The following is a 27,802-nucleotide window of genomic DNA, read 5'->3' as shown; positions in this document are numbered from 1 at the left end:
TAAGAAGAAAAATGACAGGATGCAGTTTTTCATCTCTTTGTCCTTGGCCTGAGCTAAGTGCTGGGACCAAACACGGGCAAAGGGCACTCAAGCCTAAACCCTCCTCTCAACTCTGTGAGCCTGCAGACACCTCAGCATCCTTGCCTTTGAAAATACTCCCAACTCAAATCCTCCCGGAGGACCTAATTGCGATGATACAGTAATCAAGCTCATCAGTGTTCATCTAAGCAGATGATACCCCTGTCAAGGTAGCTTGCAACTGTTTCTTTGAACAATTTTTTGGCTTAGAAATAATTGGCTGTCCCTCAAATTATACTTGTCTATAAGGATACAAGGAGCATCTTATAATTCTCAGCCTTTAACCAGAAACAAGCGGGAAGGCACATTCATAGAAGTCCACTGCTAATTTTCAAGTGCCAGATTCAAAGATGTGCTTACACAAAACTCTCCTGCACCCTGAGCTCAGGAGTGGAATTAGCAAAGGCATTAAACCCAGGAGGTCAAGGAACAAAATCTGTGATGGGATTAGAACCAATAGGTCAAGGAATAAAATTCTCAAGGAGATTAACAGTATGAGGTCAAAGACTAAAGAATTACTAAAGGGATTAAGATCATCCCCTGGCTATAGCTACAGATGCTTCTTCCCCAAAGCACTTTCTCTTCAGCATTTTGAAATATAACTGCAACAAAAAAAAGCAAGAAGATCCGAGCAGTGGTACCAATGATCATAAGGCAACACACTTCTCCTTACCAAGGTGGTTTCTTCACCTACCAAGACGCTGAGAATATGTTTAGAAATCTCCCTTTTGTTTATTGACTGGAGAAACATAAGTAACTTCAGGTCCTCCACAAAGACCTCTATCTCCCACTGTTTAGGAAAAAAAAATAATTAGAGATGGAAAGAAAAAAAAAGATTCACGTACTGTGCTGAAATCATCATGTTTTACCGTATATTTAAAATTTCAAGAGGCATTAAAACTACTTTGCTGTTTATGACTTTTCTAACGACCTCTTTTCTCTGCCCAGTCCTGCTGAGCAAACAAACTTTTCAGTGTGCTACAGTCTCTGTGCATTACTTTACGCAATTCAAACTTCACAGCAAAGCAATTTGGCAACTGCCGTTCCACTAACGACAAACATTTCTATAACACTATTAAGTTCTTCAAGGCCCACGTGTGACCGCTTAACTTTGCAATATGAAGCACACTCTTGACTTTTCGGAGAGACTCAAGCACTAGACATCTGAAACATCACTACCTTGGATGGCAAGATCCATTCCACAGGGGCAGAGCTGGAGTAGGACTACATGCCATGGTGAAGAGCTCCTCTTAGAAATGTCTCTTCCAGGGAGCACCAAGTCTCAAGCGACACAATGCTTCTCAAAAGTTACTTTTACTTACGGAATCATAGAACTGTTTGAGGTGGAAGAGACCCTTAAAGGCCATCTGGTCCAATACACTTGCAATGAGCAGAGACACTCACAGCTCCATCAGGTGCTCAGAGACCCATCCAGCTTCACCTTGGGTGTCTGCAGGGACTGGGTACCCACCACCTCTCTGGGCAACCTGTGCCTGTGCCCCATCACCCTCATCATAAAAAACTTTTTCCTTATATCTCCCCTGCCCATGAGAATTCAGCTGTCATCATTTTTCCACATTGCATCTCAGCAAATGGGGAGAAAAAAAAAAAGAAAGAAAAATTCAGTGCCTCAGTTGGCAGATAATGGAGAATGGAGGCCAAAGCTGCACAATTCTGAGTCTTGCCTTATCTCCAATAACTAAGCATCATTACAATCTGATTACACACCTCAGGTATTCACCCTTTCAAAGTCCCAGAATTTCCTGCGTTGGAAACCCCAGTGATAATCCCTCCTTTTTATGATAGGAATGTATTGATCAGAAAAAAAAATCTTGAAATTACAGAAAGGGTTAGATGCCTAGAGGCAGTAGCTTAAATCTCCTGAATCTATTTTTATTTGTGCTTTTTCTCCTTTGATTCTTTGTCGAGAACATTTGGCCTTAGCAGGCTGAAAAATGAGCTGGTGGTAGGGAAGTACTCGTGTACTCAGTCTATTGTATGCTGGAGAACAAAAACAAAAAAAAAATTCACATTTTCTATGTGTAATTTTTATTGCTATTGATAATATGCAAACGCTTGCAGGGAATTAGCTGTAATATTTGTACAAATGAGTGGTGTTTTATGTTTATTGCTGCAACATAATACAACATGCAAGATAATATGGTGCAATGTGAATAACGGCATTTGAATAAGAAAAACCTAATTCAACTTTTTATAGAGGAACAAAGCATACAAAATACTAGAGAAGTGACCTACATTGCTAGGCATTTTGTAGCTCCATACATACCAAAAAAGAATGTTTTTAATTTTATTTGAAAACAAGTAGGTTTTGCTGGATTATGATTATATTGATCGTGTCTTCTGGAGGTGCAACCCAGAGCACAAACCACAGGTATTGCCTCTGCAAGAGGCGAATGCAATTACCCAGAAAAACACTTATTGCAGGTTTCGTGCCTCCACTCATCACTCTTTGTAGTGTATTTATATAACAATTTAATCGAACACTTCCATACTTCTATAATTTTAAAATAGTCCCCAGCTCCCCATGATCCAGCAGTCTGTACTTGAGACTGACTGTGACCATTATAGGTATCGGAGTAGCACAGTTAATAAACTTTAACAGAGTGATGCTGCCAGTGAAGTTACACCTTGACATCAACCGCCAAATATAGAGAAATCATCTCACAATGCAGAGAGCTACATACTTTTGCAAGAGATAAACCAAGCAGCCAGCACACAAACAAGCTACAAGTGAGCATGCACCACGTCTGCATAACACTCATTGGGCCAGCTGAGCTGACGGGGTTTGGGAGCAGCATGACTTGAGTGGCTCTGCTGAATGGAAACGAAGGTTATCAATTCAGCTCTCGCTCTCAAGGCACTTATCAGCTTCCCCTAAGCTGCTCTCTTCCCAAGTGCGCGGCAGCGCTGCTGTCCCATTTGCTCACGGGCATTAGGCGGGTGGTTATTGTGCAAAGCAGCACACTCAGCTCTCAGTCATATTTACCACTTCTTAAAAGATTACCAAGTAACAAAGAAAAACACAGGCAAGGCAGGAATTTATCACCATGCTGCAAATCTGCTAAGGGAGCCCGGCTGCAGCTCTTCATTTCGTGTGAGATGGCTCAACCAAAGCTATTGATTACAGAGGTGCTATCTGCAGGATGCACTGTGCAACTCAGAGCATCTTTTCAAGAGCGGATAAAAATAAAGTCGGTTTTCAGCGACACCAAACCGCTTCAATTTGCAGGTTTTTCAATGCTCAGAGTAATCTCCCTGGTTCATGTCTTTATAACAAATGAAGCTGATCCAACTGTTGCGACTGCAGGCGGCACTGGTACGTAGGGAGCGAGCGCGTCGCAGACGTGGCCGAATGGCTCTCACTTCTGTTCACAGTTGAAACAATATTAGGCAAAGTGTTTTCACATGGGCAAACACAATTAGACCAATTAATAGAGCCCACCTGTGGGGGGTGGGCTGCACATAAATACCCAGAATGGGATGAGAAAGATTCGCCTACCATTGAAGGAATGATAAAAGCGCAGCAATTATAAAAACAAAGCATTCAGACACGAGCACCAAGTTTGTGTATAAATTCACACCCACCCACGCACACTCAATATGCATACAAAGGGAAACACTGCTTTTTGCTCTCTCCCCCTTCATTTCTCACAAAAATACACTGTTTCAGTTCCATAACTTTTATGACAAAATATTTACTGGAGTCGTGCAAACCTCCAGTGCTTCATGGGGTGCTTTTATCTAAGCACAGCTGTGTTGGCTCTTACTAAGCTGTACCCGTGCCTCTAAGGAAATGTTGGATATGTATATCTACATTTAAGTTAGTTTTATAACAGATATACTGTGCCTTCAATGCTTCCATATCTTCCAAATTACTCTAAAAGAAATCTAGGAAAATCAGTACTTTCTTATACGGTACTTCTTCAGTTAGGTGAGACAAATTCTAACCACAGGGACCATTTTTAAAACATTCTGGACCACGCACTAAAATTAACATACTCATTTATAAGTAACAACGTGCTTTTTTAAGATGACAGAGAATCTGAGTGTATGTCCCTGCCATGATACAGCTTTTTACCAGGAAAGTATGCATCCTGATGGGTGTTAAATACGAAAACTCCCACAGCGCACCGAGAAACTGCAGCCTCAGGTCAGAAAAGAAAATCACATAACTTTAATTAAAAAGATTATTGCTGAACTGATGAATTATGGATGTACTCAGAGCCCCCTGAGGGAGAGACTTACTTCCCACCTCCACCTAACCCCATCCTTACATGACATACACAAGTTAAGTACCTGAAAGTGAATTAGCATAAAAAACACCAGTGGGACAATACAAAAGCACCAATATTTTTTTCAGGACACAGACCAAAATGAAGGTCAAGTTTTGTGCTGACAGTAATGGTCATCTACCACTATTACCATTATACATCAGAAACCTTCTTTTTTTGAGTTTCTCCTTTTATTAGCCATTAAAATAAAAAGAGGTTTCTCATTATAGGCATCTTAGAAACAGCAGCGCGTCTTTCTCTGCCTGGTTTAATCAGCTCGCTGTATCCCTGGGACAATATTCAGGTTGAACAAAAGTCCATGTTATATTGGTAAAGTTGGCTCTGAGATGAAGAAAAAAGAAGAAAAAAAAAAGGCAGCAGGATGAAGGTTCAAAACCATTTTCTTCTGGTTATTCTTCAAGGACTTAGGACCACAGGTGCCCTCAAACTCCTCTTTTGCATGCTCCAAGAGCGGGATTCTCTTCTTCATTCCTTTTCTCCCCCATCACTTTTTCTTTTTTCAGGCCAAAAAAGGAACTGACAGAAAAAAAGCTTCAGATACAGCCTTTCCACCTGACTATCCTGCTTATTTCACTCCACAGAACTTTCATAAGACATAAAACAGAAAAGGCGCCCTGCGTTCTGCAAAGATGTTTCCAGCGCAAACAAGCCCTTTGCACAAACAACCACTCCGGTTTCACCCCAGATTTTAACATGAACCCAGGTTTCTGACACTCCAAATCTATGGCCTTCCTCCTCCATGAGGACTTGGATGAGAAGAAGCACACCTGACTGCCATAATCCCCACGGACTATCTCTGCCTTTGCTTTTGCTCACACAGCCTTTCCAAAGCAGTCTAGATCATCATTACAGAGATGATGTCTCCACATAAGGATCCACAGAAATGAGCTGGGAGGAACAAGCCAGATCCCCTCATTCAGCACGATTTGGCATTTCTTGCATTTCCTAAATCATTGGTTAATGGACAGCAGCATATGTACTGTTGAAAAAGCGAGTCACTTTTTTGTGGGAGAAGCCTGCATCAAATTTCCCAGTAAAAAATGGGCAAGACAAAGCAGAAGCAAACAGAATAACTGCTATGAAATGGGATGAAAGTGCTCTCTGAATTTCTGTTTAAATGCCTGCAATATTCTGTACTTAAAGACACTGACAACATAATTCTGCACAAAAGCTTATTTATCCTCCATGTAAACTCAGAGCACCAGCTTCCCTAAGGAAAGAAAACACACCCATCGCAGTAATAAATATTTCAGAAGTCATCAGAAAACCTCTTTTTTAGTAGCAGGGAACCAACATCACCACCAGCCCTCATCCCAGCCAGCTGGAAAAGAGGCAGCAAAATTCCTGATTGTAATTAATTCAAACCTTTTCTAATTTCAGCATGATCCAAGCTTATGAATATTTTCATTAACCATCCCATACAACACTCAGCTACGTATTTAGTCTAATTAGATTATGAAAATGGTTTTATATCAGGAAGGTTTAATTAGCAGCAAGAATTTCACATGCTATTTCCACTGTATGGAATAGCATGAATGATTTTGTAATTAACTACCCCCCTGCACCCCTCCCCAAAAGAAGTATTTTTCTTATAATCCCACACTCCACCATGATGCACAACACAGGCTTCCTTTTGGCATGTACAAATTGATGCTATGAAGGACCACAAAACACCTCTGAGTTGACAGGTACTAACCTGCACATCTCAGCATCGTCAGTACACCCTGATTCAAGCCAGCCTGGCTTTCATTTGAAAAAGAAAGAAGCAAAAAAAAAAGAGATGGAGGCTGAAGTTTGCCCCTGCTTTAATGAAAAGATGCCACATAAATCAGTCTCCAAGATATCATGCTCCATGCTTGATTTTGCCACAAAGAGTGAGCAGAAATTAGTATCAGCAAGACATTGTTGCATGGTTGGACCTACGGATCCTGCAGGACTCTCTTCACTGTCACAACAGCAGGAATAAAATTCTTGGTGCATGGAAATAAGCAGAAAAATGATGTCAGGATATTATCCTGGGACAACTTAGGTGACCTTATTCCAATTATAGCTGCACAACAACTACCCAGCTGGATGCTGGGTCAACAGCATTGAGCCACTTCAGCAATCTCTTAGGGGGAATATAATATAGGAAAAAGAATGCACTGCCATCATTGTGAAAACCATTTCAAGAAAAACACATACAAGGATAGAGTCCCTGAGGATAACAATGGGATAATTGTCAAAACATCTTTATCCAACGTATCAGATACCCAGAATGCAGAAACACTCTTTATGTAAGTCTACTGTTTGATATTTGGTTTTAAAATGAAGTAATAAAATCAAAGCCTAAGAAACGGATTTGTCAAAAGCTACCTTTGTCCACATTTTCTAACATTCTTCCAACCAAATTTTCTACCTAGGATATTAACTTTCGTAGCATTTTTGGTTGGGTGTTTCGAATGAGAAGTGACTATAAAATGAAGGAAAGAGAATTACAAATATAAAACTGATTGTAAAATTTTATTTGAGGCAAGAAGTGGTACGAAGGTAATACTACTACCACAGATGTCAGTTCAATGGGTTTTTAACCAAAATAAAGATATTCAGTTTGCAGCAAGAAAGGGAGTTAAAATGTTATTTGCAGAGTGAGCAAATAACCAACATGATGCTTCACCTCCCACTTGAAACTTCCCTCCTCTCCTTGGCTGAATTTGTTTTAGCCTGATATTTTTCAACCTCAAAGTGATTTTTTTTGTAGGAAATTTGAGGGAAAATGTGTTCAGATGTTTTTCATTTGTTGTGGCTGTGCATGAAAAATACGCTCCCATTCATTTCTGGAAGTACATGTAAGAGTAACAGCAGTTATAGTCAGAAGTATAAATGTAATTATGAATCACATTACGATAAAGCATACATACAGACTTCAAAAATATCCTTTCAATGCTAAAAGCATTTAAGTAATACAATTTTTTGTTCATCTATGGTTCAACTGAATTTATTATGCTTTTTTCTTAGCTTACTCCAACAGAAACAGCCTGCAGGAACAAATAAGCAAGGAAATCTTGTGTGGAAATCTCAAACCAAGGACAAGGCATGAAAATTTTAAATAAAAAATGTGAGTAGTTTTAAGTGGTTCATTGTTTTCTTGTGGAGGCAAGAGGGAGCAGATGTATATAATATTAATCTACTATTAAGAGTCAGCACTTAAAGACATAGTATTTAAAGGTCAGGGAATTCAGAGTAAAGGTTTAATGGTTTATCTTAACCTTGCCTGTTGCTTAGCAGCTTTATGTCACATCTCCTCTGAATAATTAATATTTGGGGATTTAGAAAGGGAGCAGTTTACAACATCATATGTTGGTTCAAATGGGAAAGGTATTCAGGACAAAAATGTAATGCAAAAGCCTAGATCTCTCTGAAAGTGAATGGGACAAACTCCACAAAATCTATGAGTGTTTTGAATATGTGGTCCAATGTCCTAAACAATTAATACTTCCAGCATCTACAATGGGGCTTCCAAACCTCCTGTAGATTTACACTAGACAACTGTTGTGGTTTTGTCATGTCAGCCATGAACGTCTTGACATTCTACTAAAGCACAGCAACTTAGCCTTTAGCCTGCTACTGTAGTTGTATAAAATATTAGGATGAATTGGACTGTTGTTATGCCTACATACGTTCATCACATTCTTATCAGAAGCAAGATAATTTCAGCACAATTTTGATGCTAATTTCAGCACAGATCTGTACTCTTTGCACGTACCCTTGCTATAGTAATCCTGGAACTCTTTACCATTGAACGTACTCCTTATTTATGGTAAAAAGAACTGTCACCAGTCCTATTTCAGAGGCAGAATCCCTCAAAGTAAAAGATTATACATTTAAAATCAGAATCAATTACAAGGTTCATCTCATTTCTTCACACCTATTCTGTTGCTCAGACCCACACGAACTTCAGCTATCATGAAGTTTCCCGAATACAGGCTATTAGACCAGTCAGTGCAGTGTACTGAGCACTGTATTTACTTCTGTCTTCACCTTAGCTTATTAAAATGCAGACTGGTAAAAATTAAATGCTTCCTGCACTCTCTGAATTTGACCTGAGGTCTGAACTGTCCACCAGATACGTCAGCTGGAGTCCACTACAGAAATTCAGACTAATTCAGTGCAGTCAAACTTCTTACTTTGTGATTCATGGAACATTTTCCTTTGTTTTTGTAGGCTCCCTTTAACCAGGAATGTGGTTTGGTAGGCACTGCACAAAAACACAGGGAGTTCCTGCTCTCAGCCATTTAACTTCTAAGCCAATAAATCACTCATAGGTTTGGAGAGGAAAAAAGAACCACAAAATTTATCAAATGCCAAAGTTCACAATTCCACCAAATGTCAGACTTGGAAATTAAACTAAAGGTTTCACATTCCTAGATGAGAGCCCTAACCTTTTGCTATCTCTACCCAAAAGCTCTTGTTCCCCTGCTAAATGCTACCAATTAAAAGAGACCACAGCTGACTCTCTTTCCTTTTCATCTATAGATGAAAGCACAGAAGTTAACAACCTCCACGCGCTGCCATTATCCTGATACACAAAGATGCTTTGTTTTTACAGTTAAAACCTGAAAGACAATAAACTATGAGAAAGTCTGATCCATTGTGACATTCTTATTGTAGCAACATAAAAACTATTTAAAATGTCATGCCACTGCAAAGATGTCTGTGTCATACTGACACAACAACACGCCTTTATCCACAGTATAAATTTGGTTACAAATATTTGTGCAGCACGCAAAGGAAGAAAGGAATAAATATCTGGCACAGAGACAAAGAACGTAATAATCTCTTCCCTTTGAATTTATAATTGCCAAGTGTTGTACTTGAGCAAACACCCTCCTTGTTGCTTTCTCAGCTGGCTGAAAATGGATTATAAGGTGAGGATGCATAACTTCTCCATGGTCTGTTATTTCTTATTATCATCCAGATGGAGCGTGGCTATTAGAGCAGCACTAAAACCTGTAATGAACCAAAGTGTTTTAGATTACCAATTCTTCAACAGCATGTTTGTATATCAATAGCAGACTGTAAAAACAACAACAACAATCTAATTAGGGGCATCAAATCTGTTCAACTCTGCATCCTGTCCCTCCTATTCTGTGTCCATGGGTGTTCACTACTGATGCAGTTCCTATTAAACTCCTTACAAATCCTCTGATCATTTATTAAAATACTGCAAACATTTAGAAGCATTTAATGGCTTTTCTTGCATACAGGAAGCATTTAACCAAAAACACGTCTATATAAACCATATGAATAATTTTCCAGCTATTCTCTCTGTATTGTAGGGGGGGGGTTAAATCTCTCCTAAGCTGGCTAGACAGTATTTTACAGGGGAAGGCCCTAGTATTTAGCAATTAAAGATCTCATTCAGTTGCACTTCCTGATATTCCTGTGTGGTTTTTATTTTGTTTTATTTTTTTACAGGTTATACAGAAACTTAATTTAAGCATGTGCGTTCCTGGATTGATACCTTAGCGATTGGTAGAATACGTAATCCACCTGCAGTGCTGAGCCCCACTCTAGCTTGGGAAAAAAAATACAGGTATAGATATACGGACACATATATACAAATATTCCTAAAAATGGCCAAAGCAGGCTGATGGATCTATGAAGTCACTAGCTTCCCAAAACTGTAATCCTGCACCAAAGCCTGTTAACCTAGCACAGATAATGTACATCTGCTACAATCCCTGAAAAATATCATTATTTTGAAATGAAGACTAATGCATCAGATAAATCTTTCTAATTCAGACACAGAAAACGCCATTTAACAGCAAATGCCACCCCTCAGCTTCCCAGAAGAACCAGCAGAGCAGCCCTGATGTGGGTGCCTGCTCTTACCCAAGGAACAGAAAGGGGGCAAGGAGCTTGCCCCACAACACCCCAGCAGAAAATCATCTGTGTTTCACTTCCCAGCAGGACCAGCTTTTAGACTGTGCTAGAACCGAAGCCTCAGTACATCTTTAACTCAAACACATGTACAGAGTCTGGCCTTAAGCTTAGGCCTCACTGCTAAACCAACGTGGTACATGGGTAAAAGGGAGGTTGACCAAGGTTGGCCAAAGTTCTGCAAGGGCTATGACCTTACCATGAGTGCTGCAGGCATCTCATACACCTGCTTCCCAGCTCTCTCCTCCTTCCCTTCATTTATCTTCAGACAACAAGGCTCGATTATGAGCTTTCTTGCATAACCAATTTTCACCTGCATTTAATCACTTCAGCCCTTTCAATATTTTCTGACATGGCACTAATGCCAACAGCTTTTTCTCACCTTATTGACTTGCTTTGTTCGTTTTTTATTACCTTCGAAGTGCTAATGCAAAAAGATTGTGTTTGATTAACTAGAAAGTTACATTTCCTTTAGGTAAGGTGGACTATCAGTTTGGGCAGGAAATGCCTGCATTAATGAATCACAATAGTAAGCCTCTTCATGCCTTAATTTCCTATTCAAATACAATGGAAAGGAAGCATCCATCTCGTTTTGGACTTTAAAATGTTTCTGGTCAGGGAAAAAAATGGCAAACAAAGCTAGTCCTTTCACCATATAAAGCAATGACAGCGATCCCATGTCTTTTCCAAACAGGTGAGCATTCTAATCTGCAATGTAAGAAATAACTTTCAATACATGGAACCTCACTGAGATGGATGGATGGTCACAGTTTACAATCTGCCTGCATGAATTTTAGGCACTAGTCCTAGTGACCTTCAAATGGGACTTAACGGCTCTTAATTCCCTCTCAACCATATTGGGAAGCTCCACCCATAAACCTTAAATGCTGAAAATGTTCCCTTCATTATGGCTTGCAGCCAGAAAAACACTTAAAGGTAAGCTTGCATTAAGCAGTAATGAGGTCAGTGGGACTATTCATGTGGTTAAAACACACCATGTGTTAAGGTCCCAGATCAGGAAAGCAGTGACAGACCTGACTGAATGTTTTTATAAAATAGGTGAAGGACTCATCACAACTTGCTTTGCCTTCCCTGGCTTTAACCTAATCCTCTTCAAACAGGTACAAGGCACGAAAGATGAGACTTAAAGAGTGCAATAATCCATTCTAGGTCAGATAATGTTTGACCATGTGAAGATTGATGATGCTTGCAGGCTGTTCAATTTTGCCAGTACAGATGGAGAATTACAATTTTGCCCAGCCACTGCTGGTACCACTGCCATATGCACACACAAACATGCACTTTCGAGGGACGCTGATATGACTGCTACTTTCAGTGTTCAAGCTTCAGGAAGGTTCCAGTATAAGGAGTTTCTACCTCAAAACTGATAATCTTCAACTACGGAAAAACTGACCCAGAGCTCGACAAGATGCTATTTCTACAGAGTTGGGCTTTTTCCTGCAGAGGAATTCAGCCTAGAACATCTCTCTATCACAGCATTGTGTAGAAACCAATGTCAGATGTTTATAATCTCCTTTCCACCAATTAATCATATTTCAATAGAAAATGTTTCAATTTTTGTAACAATTTAGAAGAAATTAAATATTCTGTTCTATTAGAAAATATTGTTAACAACAAAAGTGAAAACAAAGTAAGACAAAAAATACTCATCTTTCACTTCAACTTTTAAAAAATTGTCTGTTATTCTTCATTTTACCTGCTTACTTTGTTTCCTCTGGAAGAAGAGACAGATTGCTAAAAATGGGAAAACTACCCCAATTTTCTCAATCTTTAGGAAAGATTCTACTACTGTCCTATTATTTTTCTCATAAGTAATACAAAAATGTTGTGGGGAAAAAAAAATAAAGGCATAAAGACAGGAAAAAGGAGAGGAAAAATAGAATAATCAGCTCAAAATCATGCTTTCCAAAATTGTTAAAGAATATGTGCTCTACCACATCGATCTTGTACTTGAGAAAAAAAAATCCACTGAAACTTGCTTTTAGTGCTGGGCACCCTCGTTCCCATTTCAATGCCTATCAGGTTACAACAGCATTTCCAGAGGCTGCAGAACTTCCCCAGGACACTTGTACACCAGCACATGCACACGCTCTTGGCAGTTAAAGTAAGTAAGCGATATAGTATGAAGTGCAAATAGGAGGTCATTACATCATGGATCCTAAAACATCAATAATGTTACAAGATGGTCAACTACCTAGAGAAAGTGAACTTTGGTAGTTTTGCTTCGCTTGACACACAGCAGGGATTTTCAGCTGTACGTGATTCTCACCGCAGAATCACAGGGATGCTGGGTTGGAAGGGACCTCAAAGGATTTATTGGTTCAGCTACCATACTGAGGCATGAGCAAGGCTACCTGGAGCAAGCCTGACAGATAATTGTCAAGGAAATGGAGTCTACCAAGTCCAGTGGTGGCTTTACCCAGGATCGGAAACCTCACTATTTGCCCTGATTCCAAAATTGCACTTTCTTTCCCTTCTAACTGACCTAACTGCACCTCAGAAAACACCCAGCACCAACCGCTTTTCCTTTTCAAGCATGCTATTCCCAGGGTAGAAGTCAATCTTCATGTTCCCCCCCCCCCCCAGCTTCCATCAGCTTAAAACAAGTAAATCAGTTCTCATGAGATCCTGTCTTGTAGGAGACTTTTATTGATCTCCTCTATGCCCAGGTGGCCTCCACCTTTCTTAAAACCCTCTATCAAAAAAGATGTCTCACCAGCCCTAATCCCAGGAGAATAAACACCTCCCCTTCCTCTTGCCTATCACACTGCTCCTGATGCTTCCCAGAGGGAGATTTACTCTTGTAGCCTGGAGCTGCATTACGCTCAGCCTTCAGTTGCCTCTCCCTCATCCTCTCCAACCTCAAAGCAGCAGAGTCAGCTGTTCCCTATATTGCACTTACACATTTGATTTGCCCCCCTTATACACAGAGTATTGCACTTGCCTTTACTGACACTCACCATGGTGATTTTGGGACGCCTTTCCAATTTATCAGGATCACTGTGGATTCTGATGCTGTCTTGTAAATCATATGCAACTCTTTTAACTCTCCTGATGTAGTCCCTCTTTCTGCCACTCAACTCTGCTAACGAAAGTGTTGAACAAAATCACATGAGGGCAAAGACATCCCCAACAACTCCTTTCAGGTGTGACAGTGAAGCCCTTGATAACTTTATGAGAGAGCTTTTTCAATCAGTGTGGTTGACTTGGCTAAGACTGTGTTTAGATCATCTTTCACTCATTTGCTGAGACTGCCATGCAAAAGAAGTGTCAGAAGCCTCTTAAAATGTTCAGACACATCTGTCTACTGGATCTCTCTTATTCACCAGGCAGTTATCTTGTCAAAGAAAGAAATCAGATAAACTTGCCATGAACTCTTCTTGACAAATCCAGGCTGGCTGCTGGCCAGCCAACTATTTTTAATCATTCATGACCAAAATATTCCTACTGAAGCACAGAAGGATTTTTTTTGACTCAGCATAGCAGATGCCCAGAGGAGAGAAGCCATTTTGGATGCTATCCTGTCCTTGCTCCAAACCAAAGCAAAAGGGGTAAGCATCTTTAAGGAGGAACTTCAGTCACTTCCCCATACAGGGGATACTTCATTTTTTCTGATTCTAACAAGGTTCCTGCAGAAAAAGCTGCAGGAAACAATGAATGGAGAGATGTGCAGGCTCAGCCTTCAGTGCTCTCAGTATTTTCAAGAAAAACATGATGTTGTGCTACTTCAGACTACAAAAATGAGAAACCAAGAACTAGTATCTGTCATAGTTTATACAATTACCTGACATCTCTTAGTACCACCACATCACAGTACGTCAAGCAGCAGCACAATAATGAAACCACCCAGAGATCTGGGCTTTTCATTTTTCTTGGGAAAAAGAAAAGAACAAACTGTTTTTTCAGCCTCCCTGAACACACAGTTATGTCACTTTTTTTTTTTTTTTTACTTCTAAAATTCGACACAAGGAAATCTGGGCAAGGACATCCCTTGATTGAGATGAAGAGGTAATTGTATTTTGAAGTCTGATTTACTGGCATGATTCAATTTTTCTGTATTAGGACATTCCCTAAAACAACTTGTCTTCTCGTTCCAGTGCCCTTCCTAACGACTTCTGTACCCTCTGATTGATAAACAATAGGTCCTGACTGCAACTTAAGCTGGGCCAGTATCAAGGAGATTTAACTGCAAACACACGTTGTAGCCACTGAAAAGCAGTGAGCACTGGATCAGGCACTGAATCTAGTTGAATGTATTTGCTGATCCAGTTGGGTTAATTAAAACTTTTTGCTTCCTGAGAAATACAGATGTTATGAGTAACCTGGGACAATCGGCTAATCCCCCTGGGACAATCTCAGGTAATTGCTTGCACCATGTGAGAGCAAAAGCACTGCGGAAAGGTGGAGTTTCCACATTTAAGTATTTAATTTATGTAATAGCATTTTTCAGTTGTTTTAAATAACACAGTTCAATGGCACTAAACAACATTTCTTCAGTCTTACCTCTCCCACTCACTGCGCCTTCTCTCCTGATACCATAAATTCATTTAAACATATCAAGCCAATGATAATAAAACTAATGTAAACACATGCTAGATATAACCTTGCAAAAATTCCCATAAAGCTTCCCAAGGAGGCTGTTTTACAGTTTTAAAACTGTTTATATAAGAAACATATTTTTGCCATAAGCTAGATAACTGAATATTTGAAAATCTACTGCCACATCAGAGTTAAAACAAAACAAGGCATATATGACCCCCATGGTGCTTCTTGCAATCAACCTTATTGCATCTACCATAATCTCTTTGACTCATCTGAAACAGCAAACACGTTAATTTACTAAATCATAGAATCATTTGAGTTGGAAGGGATGTTTAAATGACATCTAGTTCAACTCCCCTGCAATGAACAAGGACACTTAGAGCTCTATCAGGAGCTCAGAGCCACCCAGGCTGACCTTGAGCATCTCCAGGGATGAGGTATCCACCACCTCTCTGGGCATCCTCCACCAGTGCTACCTTTATCCCAGTGTCCTCATTGTATCACTGACTTAGCTGCATAGAAAGCTTTAGCCCTGGCCTGGTAAGTGACTTGCAGCCTCTTGAAAACATTTATTTGAGCTCTGAAATACCAGGATATGCTCACTTCCAAGATGCAGGGTAATGGGGATGCACAGCTTTACTGCTGACGTTTCAACCAATTGGATGGTGGTAACAAGGTCAAATGCCAACCTGTCCAGAACAAGACAGATAGAAACACACCCAAATCAGCCCTTCTGGGAAAATCTTTGGCCCTCAGTCTCAATGAGGAGTTGGGAGAGGACTCCTTTGCTGCCAAGGAACTTGTTATGTTATATTTTATAGAGTTCTCAGTAGCACAGCATTACATGCAAATATACAACACTATCATCTACTTAAAACCACCTAGTGTCAAGCACATCTTTACTGCAAGGCAATCTCCACATCAACACCTCCTCCTCCATTAGCCCTATATCACTTAGAAGGCCAATTAGAAACTGATTATTTCCTCTAGACAAACTCCACATCCTCTAAATAAAATGCTCTGACTTTGAGCATTGTAGTGGTTAATACAGTTGAGTCCATGCCCTCCTAGGTGGATGTATGTTTGTACAGAGAAAGAGGAGGGAAGAAGCTATACACAGAAGAGCTCCTCATTTGGGAGCATCCTTGTGCTATCCTCTGAGCGAGCCTTGATGAGGCAAACAGAGCCAGCCAGCAGGGCCATGCTGTTCTTCAAATAAATGTTTTCCCTCACTTGCCCAAAGAAGGGCAACGATGCTGTGAGGGGTCTGAAGCACAGATCTTACAGGAAGCAGCTGAGGGAACTGGGATTGTTCAGTCTGGAGAAGAAGAGGGTCAGGGGAGACCTTATCGCTCTCTACAGCTCCCTGAAAAGAGGTTGTGGCAAGGTGAGGGTCACTCCCTTCTCCCAGGTAACAATGATGGGATGAGAGGGAATGGCCTTAAGTTGCACCAGGAGAGGTTCAAGTTGGATATTAGGAAAAACTTCTTGAGGTATTGGAACAGACTGTCCAAAGAGGTGGCTGAGTTCTTGAACAACTCCAGGGACGGAAAAAGAAAAGGACAGATGTGGCACTAAGGGATATGGTCAGCGGGCATGGTCGGGGTGGTTTGACAGTTCAACTAGATGATGTTAGTGGTCTCTTCCCACCTTAGTTATTATATGATTTTAAGAAACTGTAAGGAACAGCTCAAAAAATTGACACAGGTCCTCTGCTTCCAAAGAGGTCAAACTCTCCGGCAGCTCCTAGGCATGTCCTCCCCACATCCCACATTCCTGAGGGAGGAGAAAATGCCCTTGTACAGCACTGACTCTGGGAGGTTACCCTTAGATCAGGGCTGGATTTGGTCATGGTTAAACATGTGAGCCAACGAATTCCTACAGATATAAAGCCTTCCTACATTACTATCTGCTGTGCAAAATATGATTTAATCTATGCTACTGGTAAAGATTTTTGCTAGAAGGTACTGTCTTACACACACATTTTTCCTCAGGATCAAAAATTAAATCCTATGGACCCTTGGGATTGCTTGCCTGGAAGTCTGCCAGACAAGTGCTTTCCTACAATTATACACTATGGTGTCAGTGCGTGGGTTCAGCCACCGCTTAACAAATTTACTAGATAAACCTCTGTGATTCATACCAACAGAGCTCAAGTGGCTAACTGCCATGTACTGGCAGGGAGCTGACTAATGTTACTTGAACAATGAAAGAACTCACTTGAATAATGAATTGGGTTTTGGCAAATCGATGCAGAGATGACTGACAGTCTGTGTCTCTGCTCCAAAACAAGAGCTGAGGAACAGCAAAAGGGTGCCACAGGCAGCCAACAGCTTGGTACAGGAGGGTTTTACACCTACAGGTGCACCTATTCTCAACAGAAAGAAGCATGTCCTGCTCTCTCCATTTACTACAATTAAAAGAGCAGAGCAAGGTCTCAAGAGGATCTCACTCACGCTTTCCTTTATCAGCTCTTCCCTGAACAATAACAACTTGGGGTCAAAGCTACAGCAATCGCATCTGTTTTCTTTCCTAATGTGCAAATTGCCATCGTGGGTACTTTTACAATGACAACAAGAAGTCAGCATTTCAAGCCATGAAATTAGAAACTCACTTTTGGAAGGAGCTGTCTAGAAATTACTCCAATAGCTGGCAGGAAGGACCAGTTTTCCAGAGAAGGTATCCTGTACAACCTCAGCAGCAAATTCTGCTCATACATGAAACTCACTTGTGTTAACAAATTTGTCTTTGCTATAATTTAAATCCAGTCATTGAAAAACAATAACTTCCCCCAAACCACTTCCCCATAAATCTGAAAGCAAACAGAAGCCAAAGCAAGGTATTCATGTAAGAGATTTAACTACCCCCCTAAAGCAAGAACAGCAAAGCACCATTCCTGAGCTGTTCTGGAGAAGGAAGAATGACTAAGAGATTCTTCTGGGACATTCACATCCTGAAAAACAGTGAAGTATTCAAAGTTTATCAATGCTTTTGCCTTGGATATCATTCTGATCTTCCCTTGCAGTGGGAATCATCACAGCATTTCAATCACTGCAGAGTGGAACATACTGAATTTCTGTTGGTGCCGAGATGAAATACGCAATTGGTTGGGCAACTCAGGTGGACAAATAAACTCGTGTAAGTGCCATATTTCTGGGGCTATGCTGACCGTGCAGTCTGCACAGTATTGTTCAGAACTATTTCACTGCAGTGTTGCATGTGGTCTGGGCCAAGGTGACTGCTCCAGAAGCACAGAAGTGTAAAAGAGACCTTTGAAGATGCAAGCTGGAAACTCTCCCACTGTAAGCACAAGAGGGAACAATGTATACAGCTGTACACAGAGCCCTATAGCTTTAACGTTCAAAGGTCTACAAATAAAAAGTTTCTTTTTGGCTTTTTCCATATTTTTTTTTGTGTGTGAAAGGCACAAAACCAGTTAGTTTTACATATACATCTATGGCTGTGCTACAGAACCCCAGAGACTGCCTGTGGAGAGAGCTAAAGCAAAGTGCAACAGAAGAGATTGAGCTGATTGCTAAAGATGCAAGTATGAGCTGACAGAAGCCAATGGGAGCTTTGCAAGAAAGGTCCTTCCAGAATGGTAAATGATTCCTGGTCCATTCAAAGGATCTGATGGATGTACTTATCTCTTCTGTTCCGCACAACAGAGGGGATGAAATGACCTGTATCAGCACAAAGGGAGCTACATGAGTCAGGTTCTCAATGCATATTCAGCAACTCTAAGCAACCAAAGCAGAATAGGTATTTAAACAGTAAACCTTAGACGAACCTGGCAGCCTCTTCACAGGATGTTTTACGTTTGTTATTTTTAGCATTTTAAAGTGTCAAAAAGCAAAAAAAAAAATAATACTGGTATATAGCCCAACACACCAAGAAACAGCAAATGGGGTGAAAACAATTCTGAAGTAAGCTTCACCAAATGAGGTTATGTTATGTTATGTTATTCAAAGCCCTTCTTTCCTGTGAGATACAAGGTGATGTATCACAGTCTAAATATCCCACTTAGCTCTGTCCTCAATGAACAACCGAATGGCAAAACACTGATCAAACAGAAAACCACCCACGATCATCTGGGTTCCCACCACCACCATCCCACATCACGAAACGCTTTATCAGCAGCTACAGGATCTTAATTTGGCTCTTCTGAACAAGCATCCCAGCGTGCAGTCCTGCCCACCAGAAGGATTTACAAATCCCTCCAAAACCTCCTCCAACATCCCGATAGCTTTGCTGGCGTGAATAAGAAACTTCAGGCATGCAGAACAAGCCGCTGCCAGCTGACAACGCAGCAAAGAATTTCTTTCATATCTGAAGTTTGCACGAGCAGGCAGCTGGGACTGTGATGAATTACTATCTCTGATTCCAGCACTAAGTATAAGACATTTACTTGGCAGAGTCTGTTAGGAAAGATGCTGCCAATATCAACTACTGGTATTAGCAAACTTCTTCAAGAAAGCTACCCAAAGGTGTTTACAGTCTGCTTACAACAGGAGTTAGTACAGGGACCAGCACTTTTTCAGTGATTGAACATTAATTGAATTCTGCACTGTTTCTAAAGAAAAATGGAAACATTTTGTTTTGAAAACAACTCAAATTAATCATTTTCAATTCTTATTTACTCTTATTCTTGGGGCCAAAACCTCTTCCCAATCCCACTGGACATTTCGCCTGAGAAACAGCATTTTCCATCAGTTATTGACTGCGCTTTTCTGCCCTGTTTTGATGCTATATTTCTGTGTTTTCAGCAGCTAGCACTACAAAGCCTGTTTACACAATCCTGCACATCTGACTTCTCTGCACAAATATTCCAAGTACAAAGCCCTTGCCTGGTATCTTTTTGAAAACTGACTTATTTTCTAACCAGCACTCAAACAACCAAGCAGTTCCTTTAGAATTCAGGAGTAGTCATCATAGTGGGACGTATTAACTGAAAATCTCCAAATCTTCATTGATATGCCTATAAAAGATCCAACCATTTGATCCCCAAACCCAGCCTAGAGGGAGGTATCCCTACCCATGGCAGGGGGTTGTAACTACGGGATCTTTAAGGTCCCTTCCCAACCAAATCATTCTGTGATTCTGATTCTATTCTACATCTTTAGCATGTGCTTCAGAGATTTAAAAAACAAACAAACAAACAAGTGCACAACCCAAAAAGAATAAATACAAAGCACATTACAAGCTCCATTTAATTTCACTTACTGAGGCCATGTAATTATTTTGTTACTACATAACCATTATTATTATCTATTACGTTACTGTGGTTCTCACCTCACCCTAAATCATTTACCACTGCTACTGGGGCACTCCTCTTCAGGGCAACAGAAGTTCCTTAGAAAGCCAAGGGAAGTAATTATTGCATTTAAAATGTTCTAAATTCACTATACTATCCAAAGTCCCAGATCTGTGTGAATACCACCAAGTAGTTTCAGCAAACAACAAATCAGCACCTATAGATTTTCCATAGCCCAGCTGCAATGGCTCATTAATGATCTAGCTTGGGGATTTGTTTTTTATGGACTTTGTAATGTTCTGAAGTGCGTCAACCCATCATTTAAAGACTCTGCTGAGAATAAATTTAATTGCACCACACTGCAACTAGAGTCCTAAAACCACAACCTTGTTTTTAAATAAGCATTTAAAAATATCCAAATAAGCAGCTTTAATTTTCTGAAGATCTAGAAAGACTGTAGCTAGAAAGCTTCCTTTCTAAAGTTCAGTATTTCTCTGAGATGAGCTCAAAGTGTTAGCAGAGATAACTATCAGAGAGATTATGCAGATCTTATTTTCAAAAGGTTTTGTTTGTTCTTTTGTTACATAATTGCTTAGTGTTCATTTGGAACTTAGAAAATAGAAAGCATCAGTGAAATACCAAGCATTATTTATTTAACAGAAAAATAATTTTGCCAAATAACGTTAACATTTTCAGCATCCTTTGCTGTATTTTGAAGTGTCTTGTTAACCTGGAAAGCTGTCCAGTCATTTAACTTTGGCAGCACTGCAAATGGCAAATGTGCTTTACCGCTATTGTTTTTTAAGTATTTCAGAAGAGGTGAGAAACAGCAGGAAGCAAAGGTGCACTATATGGTTTTACGACCTCTTTCATGTCTAGCCTTGTGGTGATGAAGGTCATCACACTCATGACATTGTTCTAAGTCAACTCATACTCTGTTGCAGTGGTTTGACTTGCAAGACCAACACAATCACCATGAAATCACTAATTGTTTAGAGAACTGGATAAAACCACTTCAAGTGTTTCCAAGCCTGCCCAAATCTATAAGCGAAATTCAACTGGCTGTGTGAATTAGAGCACGCAATCCAACTTCTGATCAACTTTCAGTCAAGACCTTTTAAATGTGATAGAAACAATCTTTAAAATGTAAAGAAGAGGACCTAAACTCAATATATAATTACCACTGGACACACTTACATGCTTACTATGCTTATTTTTGCAAACAAGTTAAAATTCTACAGCAACTACATAGTTTTAATTTCTATTTTCAATTATAATTCCAAGTTCATTTAATGACCATTCACAGGGACTTCAGTTTTTCTGGTGTCAAGAAAGCTTACTGCAAATATTCCATGCAATCATCTCACTGCTTGTGAAATCACCTTTAGCTTCAACACAATAAGATCAAATTCTACTTACAGCCAACCATCATCATGGCCACTGAAAAAATCTTCTCTCCATCAGTGGTTGGTGCTATGTTTCCAAATCCTATCGTTGTAAGGCTTGTCATGGTAAAGTAGAGAGAGGATATGTACAAAGAGTCTTTACTGGGTCCTCCTTCCCACTGCCCTGAGCCAGTGGTGTTGTATCGATATGGTGTCCCAATACTCAGTGCCAACTGGTAGAGCCAGCTATCTGTTTTGATTGTGTTAGTGACTTCATCTATAACTTCGTAGTCCCCGATGCTGTACCATATGCAGGCTAGCCAGTGGGCCACCAGTCCAAACACACACACCAGCAGTACCAGTACGGCAGCACCATATTCCAAATAATGGTCCAACTTTCTGGCAACTCGACCAAGTCGGAGAAGACGCACCACTTTTAGTGAACTGAAGAGGCTACTGATCCCCTGGAAAAGAAAAAAAATATATTATTTCATCAGAGGCATCCTGTTGGTTAACAAAGAAAGCTGTACAGTGATTCCTGCAGCCATCTGAAACCTGTCTGTACAATTTCTAGTGCTCTGGATGAGAGATGACAATAATTTGATACTCTGCCAACCTGAAGTAAATGATATGTTTTGCGTTGACCTCAAAAGTCAAACATGGTGGAGGAGCAATCACAGATTGAAGTACACCATTCAAGGGGGCTTTTCTCAAAACTTCTCAGAAAACAACAGCACTATATTAAAACCAACATAGGGGCATTGCCGCTCTGACAAAGTGGTGGCCCATCTACTTCAGCAGGCTGCAGCATTACCAGATGCACAAGAGAAACATCAGAAAGTAACCATAATTACTTTAAAAAAGAATACAGAAATCTGCCCATTGCTCTCGCATCCACCAGAGAGTAGCTGGCTAACTTCCTCTAGTCCTATACTCTCCATCTCATAGTACGCTTCATTACAGCTAATGTAACTGCACATTTTGTTATTCATAAATATATCTCACTGACTGAACACAGACCTAACAACTGTGCGGGCACATCACCTCTCCAAAGTGAGGGTAATACAAACCACAGTGCACTGGCAAGAAAGCTGCACGCCTTTGCGTATAGGGTTAATTTATTTGCGTATCAACATATAGTAGATATATGTTGATATATAGTATATATCTATACTATCTAAGGTATTAAGATATAGTAGATACTTTCCTAAAGCAAGTATATGAGTGGTTTTTTATCAGGCAAAATAAATGAAGTACAGCTAAGTGGAAGCACAAATATTTATGGAACAGAAGCACAGGGACAATCAAAAAGTTGATGGAAACAGCTGAGGGAATAACAAGAAATGTGTTTGTCCTTCTAAGTACACAAACAGTTGGCAACGTATTTTAACAGTTTACAGATGCAGAAAAGAAAAATATGTTCCTGATCTATTGCAATCCCAGGAAATGCCTAACTTGTGCATTAAATTAATTAGTGATTTAAAATAGAAGCCTTGCAAAAAAGGTTTCTAATATAAAACATTCAGAAGCTGAAGACATTTAATTTAAAGTAGAAATTAAGACATAGAAAGCAATGAGGCAAACATTCCTAGTTACTGTGCCAAGATTAAATTGCCCTTTTCTATGCATCATTATCAAATCAGTCTAGTCAAAACACTGGCTAATTATATTATCAAATAGTAAAAAACTTCACTTTCTGGAGTTTTCCATACGACGGAGAACCTTCTCTCTTTTGCACCTCTGTTTCTTTTCACAATTAACGTTTGAAGGGTGAAATGCAACTGATATTTCTAGATGTAATCTGTTCAACAAAGTTCTTGTATGCTTTTCAAATCCTGCTGGAATTTGTTTCAGATCCCCAAATCCTTAATAAATTGAAGTTCTTTATTTGCATTCAAGCTCACACGATGACTAATATCATGGAGGGAAGTGGAATTTTCCCATTTTGACTTACGTATTTTGCATTTATGCAAGATACAGGTCTAGTTTATCACTCTTATTTTCATCTGAACATCTACCTACTTAATTGGTTTGGGATACATATCTGTGAGCCACTCTGCTTGGTCATCTTGTACAATAATCTGGGATGTTCCTCAAAGAGTTCGTTATGCAATGGATTGGTTTCAGTGGACTGCTGCACGAGTCAGAAACACTATCACAGAATCACAGTGAATCACAGTATCTAAAGTAAAAAATCAAAATAAAAAGGAGATATACATTATTTCCATTTTACTGTTCATTACCAGGAATATAGCTAAGGAAGGAGCGAGAGATCTGAAATCTGAACTTGAAATCCCTTTTTTTGCACACAGTAGTTTACATTTGTCCCAGCAACAAGGTTCACACTGCACTTTCTACTGTACAATCCCAAACTAAGAGAAAATCCCTGACCAGAGGGCCATCCTCCATCTATATTACATCTTCTTTCCCTAAGCTACATGGGCCATTTAGCAGTAGTACAACTAATACAAAAATATAGCATTCATGTCAGAGTCTGGAAGAAAGTCTGTGCTGTGACTTCTTTTTTCCTAAGCACAGATAACAACCATATATCTTATGTATAAAACGAAGAGAAATGTTTTGTTTCAGCTGACATTCAAATGTATTCTTTCCAAAGAGTAATTGAATGAATCTTACTCAAAAGTCCCATAAGTCTTCAAGTCTGCTCAGTCTAACACACTGCTTTACGGCAAAATAATCAGATATATTTACTGAGAGGTCACATTTCATGTCTAATCTTGTAAAATATAGAGACAATGCCAGGAGCTTTAAAAGTGTATCCCATAAAACACTTCCTAGGAAGGAGCAATTTGACACATACTAAATGAATCATGTGACGTATTGCACTATTAAGTGCTGGGTATTTAAAGGTAGTAAGCTGGACCTTTATACTTAAACTACCTCTTGACAATATTGGCTCAACTCTTAATACATAAAGCTCTGTCCAAGATTCAGCAGCACTCTCTTTGCTGGAAATTATACCAAAAACTATCTGCCTTGAATCAAGCCTGAGCTACTACGAATTTTGGCGTTTTCAGTTCAGCTGATTACTTGCTGCCTTTTATTTCATTTTTCTTTTAACTGTATTTAGGCTCCATAGCAAATATTTTGAAAACCTCTCTATTAAAGAGTGAGCACCTGCTCTAACTGAAGTAACCTCAGCACTCATGGAACAGAGAGGTGATTAGAAACCTTAAATGGAGCATAAAATCCAGTTTGGTGCTAGCATCATTTAAGCAATGCATGATTTTTATATTGAAAATCCTGCCTTCTGAGAGGAGTGTGTGCTGTTCTACTGCCATATCTGGTTATTTGGGGGCAATAAACTGTAGTATCTGCTGCTCTCTTTTTTTTACTGAGAATGTCTCATGGTATGAACTATCTAATCCTGTCCTTTGAGGTTTTGGGCAATGTTTATAATGATGTCTTCATCAGAAGAGGACATTCATTCAGATTGCTCTTCATCATCTCAGCCACAGAAATCTTCTAACAGGAAAACCACCTACTCCAGAACTGCATTCTTTTTTTCAAGTTTGGAACCTGAAATCCCAAACCAAATCAACTTAGGAGTGTGAGTCATACATCACTGCAATCTGCAGAGAATTTCCCCGTGATTTCTGAGGCCACTGGATCAGGAGAGGACACACAATAGCTGTGAACCAGCGGTTTTTGCACAGCCATTTCTGTGGAAGTAGAAGACACCAGAGAGGAAGCTGACAATGTCAAATTTATCCAGAAGGACATTTCTGGGGAAAGGATGTTCATCTTCAGAATTAAATTAGATCCATTCATGAATAAACAAAGCCCAAGTTTATTGACATAAGCATCTTGCAAAGTCTGCTTTCTCTATTTTTCTTATATGCTGAGAAAATGAATTCAGTTTGATAGTGGGAGCACAAGTGATGACAGCACTCTGAAATGCAGACGGGACCACTCCATCCTGTTAAAGCTACCTGAACTTTCCCATTGCAGATCCTAAATGCTACGACATTATGAAACTTCAGTCTTCAATGAGAAAAGAAGTCTCTAAGCTGCGTGTCTGCTTCTGGCTAAATTTTTCTGACCAAAGGCTGAGCAAGATCTTTTTTGCAATTGCAATACAGCCAGCGGGAACAGACCTCTGGACCTTGAGCAAGAAGAGGGAGCTAAGCTCTCCCACATGTAATGAATCCCTGATAACCCAGGCAGCAGGAAGAATGAAGCTTTCAAAGTCATATTACATAGGGGTCAAGAGTCAGACATGCAAGAGGATAAAGGGAACATTGTCACCAAAGGAAAATGCAGGTTAACAAGTGCAGGAAATCATTCAAGTTAGTGTTAGCGCCAGAGATGTCCTCTCCACAACTGGAAAACACAAGAGGAAAGTCTGTTGTACACTAAAGGAGCAATTCTAAGAATAGCAGAGCTGCATCTTTGTAAAACATGTAAAAGATTTAATCAGCTGGTTACTTGTTAATCTAATAAGTCTTTTCTGCAGTAGGAAATTACTGCATAAATGTTTTAAAATGTAAAATAAAGGCATAAGCAGCCATTTTCTACCATCTAAACTTACTAAAATCTGCTCAAACCTCAAAATTAAATCCCAGTACATACACTGAAATGGTAAATTCATGCATTATTTTTTTTTCTGTTAGGAAACAATGTGTTTTTGACTCTAGGCACTTTTTTGATTAGATTTCACTCCATGATTTTTTGTTTATATGTTGTTAGCTGCAGGCATATATGCAAGAGCAATGACAAAAAAAAGAAAAAAGAAAAAAAGAGAAAGTAACATGCAAATTAAATATGTTCCAACATTGATATCCTTCTGGCTCTGAAAATGGGGATCGGTACTGCACCATTTAACAGAAAACACTGTCTTCAGATGAGGCTTGAGGAAAAAAAGGAAAACTTTTCTCTACGTCTTGATGTTCAGCACATGGTGGTTTTGAAGAATTTATGGAGTCGCCAAAAACCAGAACTGAGAACCTTTCTATGAAACGTTTTAGGATATCTCACTGCAGTCAACAGAGTGATTGCAGCACATATAGACCTTCTTAAACTAAATTTTAGCTAATAAACTTAGAGTTGTTAGATCCAAAGCATTGACAGCAACCTGCATTGAGCAAACCTAACCATTATAGTCAGAGCAAATCCTCCCAGGATTCTGCAGCCCAGGCTGAGCTCTTTATCTCCATGCAAGAGCAAAACGGTTTCACACAGGCTGAGCTGGGGCACACAAGCCCCAGTTACACCATGACTGAGCTGTAAGCAGCCTCCTGGGGTGGGGTTCAGCTCCCACAGTGCTGCAACCTTACGGCAAGCCACCCGTTCTATATGAATTACCCAGTCTTCCTCCCCAGTGCATGAAGAGAGAAGCACGTCAGGAGAGGTTTTCATCCAGCCCTTGTCAGACAGCAGTGGGATGAATCATGTCGTCCTGGAGCTGTCTCTCCCCCCTCACTGAATGCAAAGAGGCTGAAGCCTATCATTTACACAGCTTACAGGAGGGAAATTAAACCCATCCTTAGAAATCTGGATAGCCCAGATTTGAGCAGCATCCAAACCTGTATTATGTTATTACAGACAGATATTACAGAGCACTGCCTCACAATGAGAGACTTAACTTTCTCAATATGAGCTTGGAGAATAAACGCTATTAATAACAGTAGGACAAGATTTTCTGCAGATGCAATAGCATGCTTATTTCTTCACTGAATAGCCAATTACTCCACAGAAAGTGATGCTACACTACATTTCATTCTGATAGGAATTTGCAGAAGTCCCCATTGACTCAAAAAAGGAATTGAACTGGTTCATAAAAAATGAACAATCACAAAGTAAACTGGAGTAGGGTTCTTGATTTCAAAAGTGCAATAGCTGATAAATTACGAATGGTATTATATTGAGTTACATACAATAACAGGGGAAGACAACTGGAGTGGGAGAAATGGGAGTCGGACACTTGACAGCAGAGGAAACCTGGAGTGTCTTTACTTCAAAAGGTACCAAAGGTATCAAAAATATTCAGAGGCTGCATCTCAAGACCGGAGCAAAAACTTGTAAACCTAAAAAGAAATCATCATCCCAAGAAAGCAAACAGAAATAGAGAACTGATATATGAAATATAAAAAAAAATGCTCAAGAAAAAATTAGACCTCAGAAGGTAAAAGAATTAGTAAATAAACAGGTATAAAGTGAGAACTGCCAAATGTCAGGTCAAACATTTCCCTGCAACAAACACTAAAACAAATACCCAGAGATTCTTCATGCTCATAAATGGAAGGAAGAAAAAAAAAGAACAACCA

At 39.7% G+C, this 27,802-nt stretch overlaps 1 protein-coding gene across 2 annotated transcripts in view; it reads right to left on the bottom strand.

Annotated features, from left to right (window-relative positions):
- Nucleotides 1-27,802, bottom strand: part of KCNH5 (potassium voltage-gated channel subfamily H member 5) — a 158,103-nt gene that overhangs the window by 77,214 nt on the left and 53,087 nt on the right. For both annotated transcript variants that reach the window (XM_021403118.1, XM_021403119.1), the window contains one exon: nt 21,550-21,979. In XM_021403118.1, coding sequence (XP_021258793.1) covers nt 21,550-21,979 — 430 coding nt within the window. The remainder of the gene's footprint in view (nt 1-21,549; nt 21,980-27,802) is intronic.

This window comes from Numida meleagris, chromosome 6, assembly GCF_002078875.1.
Source record: "Numida meleagris isolate 19003 breed g44 Domestic line chromosome 6, NumMel1.0, whole genome shotgun sequence".
Lineage (NCBI taxonomy): Eukaryota > Metazoa > Chordata > Aves > Galliformes > Numididae > Numida > Numida meleagris.
The sequence above is the reverse complement of the archived record's forward strand: the minus strand, read 5'-3'. Positions and strand labels throughout refer to the sequence as shown.